Source organism: Phalacrocorax carbo, chromosome 3 (genome assembly GCF_963921805.1).
Source record: "Phalacrocorax carbo chromosome 3, bPhaCar2.1, whole genome shotgun sequence".
NCBI classification, from domain to species: Eukaryota; Metazoa; Chordata; class Aves; order Suliformes; family Phalacrocoracidae; genus Phalacrocorax; species Phalacrocorax carbo.
In genome coordinates, this window is record NC_087515.1 from 106399334 (window position 1) to 106412961 (window position 13628).

General features: G+C 39.9%; 1 protein-coding gene across 1 annotated transcript in view; it reads right to left on the reverse strand.

The window, feature by feature from the left end:
• Positions 1–650: 650 nt before the first annotated feature.
• The window catches only part of DLGAP2 (DLG associated protein 2), a 163421-nt gene continuing 150443 nt past the window's right edge, over positions 651–13628 (reverse strand). Inside the window, exons 11-12 of the mRNA XM_064447957.1 lie at positions 10388–10540; positions 651–8084 (exon numbers count right to left, since the gene is read on the reverse strand). Coding sequence (XP_064304027.1) covers positions 7866–8084; positions 10388–10540 — 372 coding nt within the window. The 3' untranslated portion in view covers positions 651–7865. The remainder of the gene's footprint in view (positions 8085–10387; positions 10541–13628) is intronic.

Here is a 13628-nt window from a genome sequence, read left to right on the forward strand (position 1 = left end):
CCTACTGTGGCTTCTGTCTTAGCAAGAAGTGTGGCCAATGCAAAGTATTGATTAAATTTTCTGCTGAGATGCTAAAGCCATTCCCAGAAGGAGACTTGTCTGCCCTGGAAGGAGCTGGAAAGCATAAAGTGGGCTAAAAGTTCTTTGGGCTATTCTGTTGCAAACAGCAAAAAACACACACAGAGATGCTGCAGGATTCACCTTTCCAAAACAAATTATTTCAGTTACCTCTGCCCAATAACAATTGCTTACAAGAAATTCAATTTCAGATGTTTTACATCCAAAAGAGGCTATTCTTCTTTCTGTTGATGGCATACAATGGTCTGATTCAAAATCAGTGCATGATATTCTATACCAAGAGTATTAATGACTGTAAATCAAAACACATTGATAGCATTGCGTAACTGATTCCGTTATTTGCCAAATTCCTTCAGATTTTTAAATGTGCCTTCCTTTGTATTCAGATAAAACGCTAACCAAATTAATTTATTGAAACTGAGTTTCCTGACACTCAAAAGGCTACATGTCTAAAGTAATAATTTGGTGTGGTCTACAAATTGTCTGATGGGAAATGGCATATTTTAACTAATGCAAAATTTAAAATGTAATAAAGAGTATACTCTATTTTTCTCAAAAAATTTAATTGCAGAATTATTTACAGGAGATGAACATAAACAATACATAAACCAATTGAAAGAGGCAGCTTCATAAAAGAGCCATGGGGCAAAACAGTGAAGCACATTTTCTTACAATCAGCTGGAGGTGAGTAGAGAATCATGAAAAAAGAATAACTCAATAATAAAACAATTCTCAGATATGTCTTCAAAGTAACAAATAACATTCTGGTAAAGAAGATATTACTGAGAAGCAAGAAATTATTGTAGCAATGAAACAACATACTGTACATTCAATTCAGGTATCCTGCATGCTACTAAATAGAATTTATCAAAAGAACCATAAAAGCATGAGAAAGAGAATTACATAAAATAGTTTAATTCTAGTGAAGTGTAGCTTTATACAGATGGTGAATATTTGGCACTCAGTTCATCCTCATTGTTGATATGATTTCTTATGTATATATATATTTATATATATTTATATATACTTTTAATGATAACTAAACAGCTAGTTTCCTGGTTCTAACATTCCTTGAAATTCTATAGGAGGCATTTAATTTAGTCCTTAGGCCACACGATTATTTTGGCATGTCACATGGTAAATGAAAGTATGAGTTTTGTCTCTGTACAGAAAATCCTGCACAGTCATAGTGGCTTTTCTTCAGGAAAGAACAGTTCTAGAGCAGTATAAGTCAGGCTACTTGAAAGGGAATTTTTCTTAATTCAGGAAAATAATATATAAAGTAGGCTAAAGAATACATACATGCTGAGCCCTTTTTCAATGAGATGGCCATATAATTAAACCTCCAAAGGGTAAATCAAAGCATGGATATGAGCATGTGGATTCCACAGGTAACGACAAACAAAGCTAGTGTTTCTTTGTGAGGACTATAATCAGAGACTTGAACCTGCTACCAAGCCCTCTGCTTGATTGTGACCTACCCGAAAGGAAGACCTATGCCCTGTGAAGTAATGGCTCATCACTACGTCGAGTGGTAAGTCCTTCCCACCTCAGCAGGACTTGCCAAGTCAGATATTGATCAAATTATACTGGTCCAAATCTGACATTTCTTTCTGATTTCAGTTCCTTAGCGCTGATTCTAATACAACCGAGATCAGAATTTAGCCCAAAGCTCTGCAATAATTCATCTCACAACTAAGAAACTTGTGTAACAGTTTAGTTTTAGGAATGGGAAATTCTGTGTTGAATGAAAGAAGAGTAAGGGAAGGAGAAGAAAATTCCTCACTAATGGGCTGTTTTGGTGAATAACGGCCATATCTTCAGACAAACCTCCCCCTCATTCAAGCTTAGGTGAAAATATTCATGGTTTTGTAATAGAGGAGTAAAAAGTCCTGTCCAACAAGACCGATTTAGAAAAATAACAATTTGGCCTTAATAAAATAGAGAATTAAATTGCCAGATGATGAAAACTGTTATGTTTGCTCAGTTAAAGAGCAAGCCGTGTAGACATACTAATTTACACTATCTACTATCTGACTTCAAAAGCCCAGTTCTGTTTCAGCAATGAAAGATAATGGGAGAAACACCCATGTGTGAAAAGGTGGGACTGTGAACATGCAGTCTTCTTCTGTGATCATCATTTACGAAATGCGATATGCATTTAACGAGAAGGGATCTGGAATATGGTTTTTAGATATAATGAGTGCCATGGCCTCTTGTAGCTATTAGAATTTTATTTCATTAAGAGGAGCTGATTCAGCCTAAATATGCTGGTCAAATTCTCTTTTGGGCAACTTTCCATTTCAATTTCTGTTTTATACTTGCTGTCCTGAACAGCCTATTATGTAGTTAAACAGCTGCAGCATTACACCATAGAGGTAGCTGCATTTCAGAGATACATTAAGCTATTTCTGTACATACAGAGGGCTTAATTCCTGCCAGGAGTCTGTGTATGCTTATGAATATGCCATAAAACAGTTGTTCCCAAAAGATGGTCCCTGGAGGTGAACACGGTGACTAGTTGCAGAAGGGCCGTGGGGCTGCACTAAGGCAGGGAAGCTGCCACGGCCGTCAGTGCTGAGGCCGAGCTGCAAGAAAGGGGCACGGTCTACAGGAATGTGAGTGTTGACTGGTTCCTGGGTCCAACCGTCTGGGACCATGACACCGAAAAACTGTTATATCTATTTATATATATCTGTATGTCTAGATCCTCCTCATGTTATCTGCAGTATGAACTAGCTGCCTCTAGTCTGCCTCTCCTGTCAATGCTGAGAGGCGCGTCTCCGTTGCTCTGCCGTACAAAGAATCCTTAGGGTTAGAGCTGAGGCTTAGTAAAGAGCAGCTGCCCAAACCAAAGCGTAGTCCTTACGCCTAAGTCCTTTGCCTCATGTTATACCTCGTTAGCTTGGCCAGAGGGCAGAGAACAGGGTGCGTGGCAATTATGCCACAGCGGAAGGCTGCTTTTGCAGCTCCGTGCCCCAGGTCGGTCTCTCCCACTAAGAAAGCCATGGGGAAATGCACTTGCAAAGAAGAGACTTGCTGAGATCTCTGGCCGAGAGGTCTCAGCTGCAGGTGCCATCAGCTCCCATGCCTGGGACTGGCAGACATTGTTCTGGAACCTGAACGTGATGCTTTGCTTTCCCTGCCGATGCCCTGTAGGGATGGTACGAGCATTGCCCTCGCCTCTTCTTTGCTCAGGTCTTCCTCTTGGTTCAGTGAGTCTTTGCTCCTCCTTCAGCACAGGCTCAGACCGTAAGGGTCCTCCCAGGTGCTGCGAGGGTGGTGCAGAAGGAAACTCCCCGGCAGCGTGGGGACAGGCAGGAGAGTGCCCAGCATCTGGCCATGCTGGGTCACCAGGCTATGGGCAGGGTAACCTGCCCCAGCTGCAGCCCAGCCTGGAGCTTGTGTGTCAGCTAATAAAGTGCTTGGAGATCCTTCTGGAAGAAAGGCACTGTATAAATGTGTCAACCTGCCATACACCAGGAAGCACCTCTGTGGACCTTAAGGGGTTTGCTGATATGCCTCACCTCGAATGCAGTTTGCGGGTGGTATCACTACATCATAAGATGCTCTGGGAACAGTATCAGGAGTAACGCTGCTTCACGTTTCATTTAAGCTCTGTCTAATGCTGAGGCTCCTGTTACAAAGGATTTCACAGCTTTTCAGCGCACACAGCTTGACACATGGAGCTGCCAGGACAACTTCAGCTCTCAAATTAACATGCGCAAAACCAGCGCTCGATGGGTCAGACTCAGGCGTGCCCCCTGCCACCACCAAACCCACCAACCGGGCAGGGCAGGCTCAAGGCTTTGAACACACAGGGCTGAGATGGGCTGATCTGCAGGCACGCTGCTCCTGGCGCGGGGGGCCGGGTGGACCTGCGTGGGGAGGACCTGGCACAAAGTGGCAGTGCTGCCCGAGAGTGCCGTGGGGCCAGGAGCCTCGCAAGGGCATCGCTCCCAGCAGGGCGTGAGGAGGCTGCGGGTCACGTATGGCACGTCAGCACGTAGAGGTTGTTTCTTTACCTTGCAAAGCCACCCAGTGATGGAACATACCCTCACTTTATACCAGATGCAGTGCTGAAGAAGATGGAACTAGAGTACTGATTTACTGATACAGCAGGACATAGGCTTATTAAAAAAAATTTCCATTATATGAAATGTATTTTTATGTATATATATATATGAAATCCACACACCTTCCTATGCATGCTTTAATTCCTTCCTGACTGATCTGAAATCTAACATGGTGACAAGGTTTAAGCATGAATTGAAATGTCATTTTTGGTATTAAACTGTACGACGTTATTAGCCTTTGCACACTGCCAAAGGCCATTCTGATCAGGTCGACAAGAAATAATAAAACACTTCATAATGTGCTTCACCAATTTACAAAGAATTTCAAATCTAAAAAAATATACAAAGCAAAAGTAAGTATGGCAAATATCAACAATTTTACCAGTCAGGTCGTCTTCTTTATTTAAATTTTCATAATTCTGTTTATTATACTTGTGTTTTACAGGCAATGAAGAAATGAACAGAGACTTTCTATAAATTTCATCTGTTAAAATAAATATTAGTCTGATTAGTATTCAGTTAAGCTCTAGACTATTTTGCTATATCCAGCTGTTCTGTGTGGGTCTACACCATGAAGTGTCTAAGTAGAAAGCATTCCACTTTCTATCTTTATGTTTATTTATGTTCCTCCTACATTGGTTTTGTAACTGAATTTTATTTTTACGATGTGGGGTCAGATTACAATTGATTTGTTTGTATGTTTATTAAGATACCACATGCTGTGTTTCTCATGTCAGGGACAGAAGCAATTTGACTTTGATTTAGTTGCAACACAAGTATGATAAGCATAATGTTTTTTTTTAAACTAACCAGATGTACAATACGTAAATAGAAATGGCTTATTTGCCTTTAATGATAGAATGTTACCTGTACAAGAATTTAAAATATTGCACTTCAAAACGTAACATGCACAGATAACATATTATCAGATTTTTCAGTAGGCATCCAGTTTACTTTTGACTCTTTTGTTTTTTTTCTTTTTGAACAAAGTTGGAACAAATAGAAATTGTAGATACCCAAAGCTTATATTGAACATTTCCTCGTAATGGCACGGGAAATGTAAAACACAGAGTTGGCATCATTCACCCAGGCCTATTTTTGCCTGAGAACATCCAATAAAATCTTAACATATCAAAAAGCTATCAAAATATGATTCTAAAATTAAAGACTTATACGGACTGCTCCAAGTCAGCTTTATTAGGTCAGCTGGGATCTAAGCTTATCTGTAATGTGTTGTTTTAACAAGTTGTCTTTATACAGTCTGATTACTGGCAGGTTCAAATACTAATTGTCTTAATTGCATGACCTGTTGCCGCAGGTGGGGGTCTTCAAGCAAGTAAGTCAAGTGTGATTTCTCCTTTAAGTCTACGGGAAAATTAGATAAAATGTATCAGCTGCCATATATATATATATATATATATGTATGTATGTATAGGGGTGTGTGCGTCTATTTTAAATTTCTTAATTTTCAGAAAGACACTGGCTTTAGTTTTGTATTTCGTTTTGCATTTTAAATAGGATATCAGTTTTCAGGTTGAAAGTTGCCAATGTCTGCACGTACATTTGTATTTAAAATAGTACAACTAATATAGGAAGTAGCATCAGTATTGTACACTACCCATGATCCAGCTCTTTCCTTAATAGAAAATGCCTTGAAAACACAAGGGATGGGAAATATACTGTTTTCATCTATAGAAGAATATTTCAGGGATTTTTATTTTTTTTTCATTTTGAAGGACATACATTCGTCTTGGTTTTTGCTTCCAAATATAGTTTAAGGCTATTTGGTAAAGTATATACCAGATATCAGGCTCAATTTACAGGGTTTTCTCCTCACAGAAACTTCTCAAGACTTCATCTCTGAAGATTCATATCTTGAAGCTAAACATGCTTTATCAGCTGTGCTCCAAAGACAGAACTCATGCTTAATACTACACACTGTAGGAAAAAGAGAAGGAAAGAGAAAAACAAAAAAAAAACCCAAAAGAAAACAGATTTGAAGCAATGTCAGATCTGCATAACCTACGATACTTCATGTTTTCAGTCATCCGTCAGGCTGCAGGGTGCATGGGATTCAGATTTAAAGTGCTCATCAGGTGAAGAACCAAAGTGCTTGAGTATAATTAAATAGCTGTTCTGCCTATGGCTAAATACATTGCATTTGTTAAAGCAGGTAAACAGGGGTGCGGCAGTTGGGGCTGTCTGTCTCACTGGGTTCACACTGTTTTGACCTACAATAGTGTTCAGTAGGATTCAAACCTTGGAGTCGGGGGCTGTGGGTTACTCATCTTATTGCGTCTTCACCTGAAGACTTCTAAGTGCTGGGTTGCTCAGTTGGCTCTGGAAGGTAGGTGAAGTGGAATAATTCTGTCTTAATTTGTTTTAAATTAAAGCCTCTTGACCATGGTAGTTACCAACTCTCTCTTCTGACAATGCGAGGCTTGAAAATATATTATTTTATTTTTATTCCATGGCTGGAAACCACTTATGTCTTGAGTCATGGTTGGTTTTTTTTTTTTATGTCTGAAGCAAGCAAGAAGCTTATTCTTGCCATAAATGATACTGCATAGAAAAATAGTTCTAAAAAAAAATACAACTGTAAACCACAGTTCACCTTTACCTTAACATAACCATTTAAACTTAGATATACTTACCACTCACATTCATATTTCTTAAACTGTTTACAACATCACAACTGGCATTTTAAACAAGCAAGATTTTTTTTTTTTTTCTCAAGGATACCCTGGAAACTCAAATGATATAACATTTTGAGAATTTGAAATATTACATGTAGCACAGCTTTTGAAATGAAAGAGAGAAGGTTTATAAAATAAAGGTTAACACATAAAATAACTGTTAAAAATGCAGTGAGTGTTCCAAAGGAGCGAGTATAACTTTTTCTTTACACATCTTGCTACAGAAGATCTAACTTTTTAAGGCTTCCATTTTCCTTTCACCCATCACTCAAGTCCTCTTGCATTATAATTTTGCTTAGGTTTCGGAGTGTCATTATAGTGCTAACAGCAACCGTTCCTCAGTGGGCATTCCCACCACCACCAGACTTGTATGCTTCTTGGTTTCTGATGAACTTTGGAGTTTTAGTGGCTGGATATCCCTGTTCATCTCCAGAAACTTAACATGACATGGGAGGCCTAATGTAATTTTGCAGTAACAAAGACGAGAAGAGTGGCAGAGCACATGGGTAAATGTGTTAGCTGGGTTCTAGGAAAAGAAACTGGAGGTCAGAGAGATAAATGGGTTCTTTCTTTCCTGCTCTTTACATTTGTAGCACCTTCTACTTGGATTAGCTAATGCCTCTAGTGAATGGTGAGATGCACCCATTTATAGTTTGTTATTCTTATCCCTAATTATCACACATTTTATAAAAATATAAATAACAAAAAAGTAAGCTGGGTTCCATCTCAAGAGGTGTTTCTTGTTGTCCTCTGAGAATATATTGGATAAGTCAGGTCTCAACAAGCCCTATCCATTGTAGCTGATTGTAAGTCAGACAATAAATACAAAAAGAAGTCATTCTTGCGGTGAGCTCAGCAAATTCTGAGGAAATCAAAAGCATTCCACTGTGCTTATGGCACAAAGAACACAACAGCAAGGGCATATTTAGTGGAGAGAATGAGACAAAAATTACCAGGTAAGTGACAAACTGTACAAGCATTTTGTTTAAAAAAGGAACTCTGCAGCATTCTGTCTTTAAAGCCGTGTTTGAGCCTCTGGGATATATATCTCGATGCTGTCTGCACGCTCTGTGGCTGAATTCTGCCGGAAAGAGGCTGCTCTCTTAGCAGCCATTAGCCGTCTTCTAGCTTCTTGTCGCTGTCTGTCAGGTAGGTCCAGAGATTTCTCTCTCGTGATAGGGAATTTTCCTTTTGGGGGCTTCTTTGGTACAGGAGGAGGAACCTTTCTTTCTTCCTGCAATAGGGTATTAAAACTGAGGGTGAACTGTGTGCGGAAAGTGCCGTCAGCAGAGCATGCAAATCGAAGACATGAAATGCAAAATACTGGTTACATACATCAAGCATGCTCAATTTGTGCTCTCCAATCAGCTGACTAATGGATTACATGGATAGCCATCCACACTAGGGACCCTGACAAAACCCTGTTGTTTCAGCAACCATTACAGATTCTGCAGTCCTGTGACTTAAAAAAGACCTCGCCTCCTTCTGCTGTCCTCGCAGGTACGCTGCACATGCAAACTGTGTACCTCGCTTTCCTATGAATTTGTTTAATTTTAGCTGACACGTTATCACATTCATTATAAACAGAAACACACACTGGCTCTCCAATAAGAATTCAGCACATCTGTGTGGTCTCATCAAGTGAAAAGACTGTCTAAGATTAGCAGGACAGGATTTTTAATTAAATTAATCATTCTGAGTTTAGCCTCAGCTGGATATGAGATAGCAGCTGCGTATACATGTCTATTAGTTTAGTCTCCTCTATGAATTGCTAAATGGAAGCATGCAAGCACCAACCAGAGAGAGAGTATAGGGCTAATTGTTCTGCTTGCCAGCCTGGACCATTTTAAAGAAAATTATAGTGAAGAATTATCAAATTATGAAGTGAGAGTCAGTAAATTTTGGTACCAAAGTAGCTGTAAATTGCTCTGCAGGTTTTAAATCAAGAATTGTTTTGAAGTATGAAATTGATATTTTACTCTATTTAGAGACTGTGAAATATCATATAAGGGCCTTAAAAATATATTGTAGAATCACAGAATCATACAATAGTTTAGGTTGGAAGGGATCTCTGGAGGTGATCGGATACAACCGCCATTCAAAGCCCACTTGAAATTAGATGCAACTTTGAAGTTAAAGCAGGTTTTTCAACATCATATTTAATACTGGACTGAATAGCCCCAAAGACAGAGATTCCACAAATTCATATGGTTATTATGAACAATCTTTCTTCTATATCACTCTTAAAATAATTGCAATAGTCCAGAGTATGGGCTGTTCCTTTTGGAGAACACAGTTAAGTCGATACACAGCAGGATTCAAATAATACAAAAATTGAACTGATGTGCCTATGGTTTACAGACTCTTCATTGTTTGTTTTTTTTTTTTTAATTTTTAAACTAACTCTGAGTCTAAATAACTATGGTTATTTAAGAACATAGTTCTACATTATCAACTCAACAGGAACAGTGCAGCAGCCTAGATGCTATTTCCCATGACATCCAGGTCTTCCAGTCTTTATTTTCTCTATTTCCTGTTTTCAGCCAGGAACAGAAGGGCTCCATTCCTGTTGTCCCATCTTTTTTTTTTTTTTTTTTTTTTTTCACTTTTAGTTATTTCCCTCTTAGGAACATCACTGTTGCTGTCACTAAAATAATTTCTTACTTCCAGTTGTCACTAGTAAGCAAGAGTTGCAAACTCACCATCCACCAACCAGTTGGCTGAAAATTAAAATCCAAGAGGAGCATGAAGAAATGAAAGAGTTGTCAAAATGCCTCCTAATTCCTCCCAAACCAAACAAGTATTCACCTGAGGCCAACAGTACTGACTCAAACCAAATGCTGTGTTCATCTGACTGATACAATAATCCGCAAGGATAGTGGGATAATCAAGATGCGGGATGGAGCTCTAGAAAGGGGAAAGGCAGTTTCAGAATTACATTGCTTTTGTGGGCAATTTTCCACCTTTGGTTTGTAAGCATGGTGGCTGGTGTGTCTCCCAGGTGGTGGACTTACAGGGCAGAGGTGCGGGCATTTTGCCTGAAGTACTCTTTGCCCCGCAAACTTTCGTGGGCCAAGCTTTAGTTTGACCTACACTGTTTTGCCACATGCTTTTATCTCACTCCTGTTCGAGTATCAGTTGAGTCGTACAGGTGGGATTAAACACTGTAGTGCTCAGATCTGAGCTGCCCCAAATGTAGCAGAGTGCTGAGTTTGCCTTGATTGAATTCTTCGGCTATTGTCCTCAGTCTGAATTAATCAGAACATATTTTAGTTCAAATAATTAGAACAAAAGTGATATGGAGTAGACTAACTTAGCAAAAACCATTTTATTTGTTGTATAATTCAGCTCAGCACTGTTAAAAAGAAAAAAATCCTCACATCTGATGAAGGTTTCTGTGTATAAATTGGGCGATACCAATTAGATTTTTTCTAGGGTTAGAAACCTATCGTGTTTTACTATTGTATGTAACACAAGGAGAAGGAGACCACAGGACTACAAATGGGGAGTAAATGGTATTGTCCATGGTCTGCTTACCTTCCTTTCAGGTGATTCTATTATTTTCCATTCATTGAGTTTCAACTGGTGCAGTTCATCAAACTTCATGCTGACATCTTCAATTGAGAGCTGCAATAAGTCCCAGAAACCTGCGAGGTCCTGGGAAGTTGGTCTCGGCATGGCACTCGGGTCCTGTCGTGCACAAAGGAGAGAATACGAATAGACCAGGAGGCTTTAAACAACGTGCTTTGAGGCAGGAAAGGCATCACGCCAGATGACATTGCTACAGTGCTGCTTTACAGCTGGGAGCTGTGACTGGAAAATTGTGCCTCCTACACAACCCAAACACAAATGAGTTGGATGTCATACGCAAGCCCTCCAGAATCCGTGCAGCATGGGAAGTTCCTTAGCACCATATGCTGTACTGACCTGCATTTCTAAAAAGGAACAAGCTGACAGCCTCTGTCTGCTGATTATTAAAGGGAAAGGCAACGTGGTTCATACTTGGGCCACCCTGAAGTCTTTCTGGTTAAACATTACATTCACAACAGCTTATTAGAAGACAAAACAAGACCACAAAGAAGTTATCAGCTTATGCTGAATTCAATGTTTACATTGTCTTGTGTTTTCAAATGTATATGTAAGGTATAAAATTTTGATGGGGACGTTAGGACTTTGTTTTCCAGGATGTAGAATCATGGGGAAGGCACTATCCCCATGTACTGCAATTAAGCGGTGCTACGTATGTAGCACCTAATGAAGCAAACATTGGTGGTAACAATTATCAAGATGACCCTTCATTTGACTATCAACCTGATGCCTGTGCTACATGAAAATGATATAAAAAGGTAGTATACAGACTCTTAACCCTATGTTCTATGAGCGTTGGTACTAGTTCAATAAGACAGTCTTGCCACTTCAATGAAATAGAGTTTAATTGATAAACATCTCTGTGCAGATGATGGAGAAATGTCTCTTCCCTTCCAGGGCATGAGGAAGAAGTTAAGATGGTCTACAAAGTAGATTTGGGAGAGATGGAGTTGAAACCAGGCCAAATGGACTCCGGATCTCCTCCTGCCTAGGCAAAAGCCACAACAACTAGTTTTCTACGTTAGAAACACTGGTATTATTGCTGAAGCAAGGCTCTGTACCCTTTCTTTTACAAATCTAGTGGACAAAGACATTTTACATGTTGAACACGACCCCAGATAGCTGCCTAAAACCTAATAAGTCAGCATTTCTGTTGAATTCCTCCTTGAATTACACAATTCTAGGGGTGTTACACCAGGAATTGCTACTCAAACTTGGGTTTGTAGATGCCACTGTGGGACCTGAGTGCCTGGAACAGGACATGACAACATGCAGTGTTACCCCTAACTAAACCCCTTTAGGAATCCTGGCTAAGAACCAGCCTAAAGGCCTACCCACTTTGAAGTCTTCTTGACTAGAAGAAAGTCTCCTTTAATAGGGAGATTCAGGGACTTTACAGAACTGGCCATATAGATTATAACAGACTTCTGGGAAACATGATAGAACTCTAGATTAATGTTTGTTGAAAACAACTTGATTGGGTAGATCCCAATCTACTCCAAAACCATTTAAAATTTATGTCAGTAGTATTAATTACTCTACGGAGGTCAATATCTCAGGCTTCAGGAAACTATTCTCTCTGTGAAACTTGTCAAGACAGTCCCACAGCAATATATCTTATATTGCAATCTGTTCTTTCCAGCCTGGTCTCCTCAGTCCCTCTCCCCAGTTTCCTCAAAATAGCCATAAAATGATGCCACTCAATGAAATGCCATTGCCTCTGAATCAAGGCTAATTGCTCTTCTGTACCTTTGTGTGCCCCTCTGCTCATCGTGTTTGAGAAGATCGAAGCCTCCAGTGTGGCTGCTTGCAGAGGAGCATGTGGTGCATTGTCTGGACACAAGAGGGCTGCCTCCTGCTGCTATCGCTTATGGATCCACAGTCCATGGATAAATGCTGGCACAAATGATTACTATTACAGCTAACTAAGTTTTGTAAAGATTGGCTTAAAGCTGTTTCTTCTCAGAAGCTGCTAATTTATTTGTATCTTATTTGGAATTCAGCTTTGCAGCCCTCCTTCTGAAGGAAGACTGAAGCAAGCAAAAAGTACCCAGCCCGTGCTCGAGCCGCTCTGTTTTTGCCTGCAGCCATGACATATTGAGTGATGATCTCACGAGCTGAGCAGGATCTGTGCCGACTAGAGAGTATGGAGGAAGACACTTCAAAGAAAGACCAGCGTGTAACAGGAGATAATGTGAATAATGCAGAAGGGAGTAGTTATTAATCAGTGATAGTTTTTTTTCTAGCAGTTAGTGGCTACAGTACACTGTAGGAGATAGCCAGCCAGAGTCTTTAAAAAAACTTCATCAAAGCTTACATTTTTATGAATTTACCCCAAGTGAGAGTCTTTGGTAAGAGAACTTAACCCAGAGCATAATAAAATGCATCCCCTGAAGTTCCCATGACCCTTTAGAAAAGTCCATAGGTGATGGGAGAGTTGCCTGGTTATATTTCAGTTGGAGGAAGTATATTCCTCTTCCTAAACCCTTGCTGCATTTTGAATTGGCAGAAGTAAACGCTGTTGTTCTTTGTCCTACATTTATGCTTATTGTTGAACACTGTTAGGGAAACTGTTGTGTGGTAGCCCTGTAAGTGCCAGATGTTTTCAAGTGGGGGAATGCACTAACTGGCTGCTACCTGGCAGTGTTCCCGTGGGACACCGAGACGCTGCCTTAGGAGCATACAGAAAGCCTGCTGTGGATACGCGGCAAGTGACTATTTAAAAACGAACTCTATCATTAGGCATAGGAAGAAAAGCCTCAAAATGTGAATGAGGTAAAAGTCCAGTTTTGCAGTTGCTGCTTTCTGCAGAGCTCATTGCTGATTTAATGAAGCTGAAGAATATTCAGAGCCTAAGTCTTCAGAGGGGGATAAAGCTGCTGTTAGGGAGTTCAAAGGTTTATTATCCAAATAAGAAGGAGAGAAATAAAATCTTGCTGGCTTTTTGTTCATGTTGTCTGCAAAGCTGTAGATTTCTCCTTGTGCTCCTATTGCTTTTGCAGTGATGAATCGTTGGCACTTCCAAACAGCTGAGGGCTGTGCTGAGCAGGAGCTGTGCTTGTTATTACAGTAATGCTCTCGAGCACAAGTGCTGGACCCACTTGAAGATAAATGAAGTGGAGTGGAGGTTAGGCTCTCCAAATCTTAGTTTGCATAGCTTAATCAATCAGGTAATGAAGGGCACTTTGAA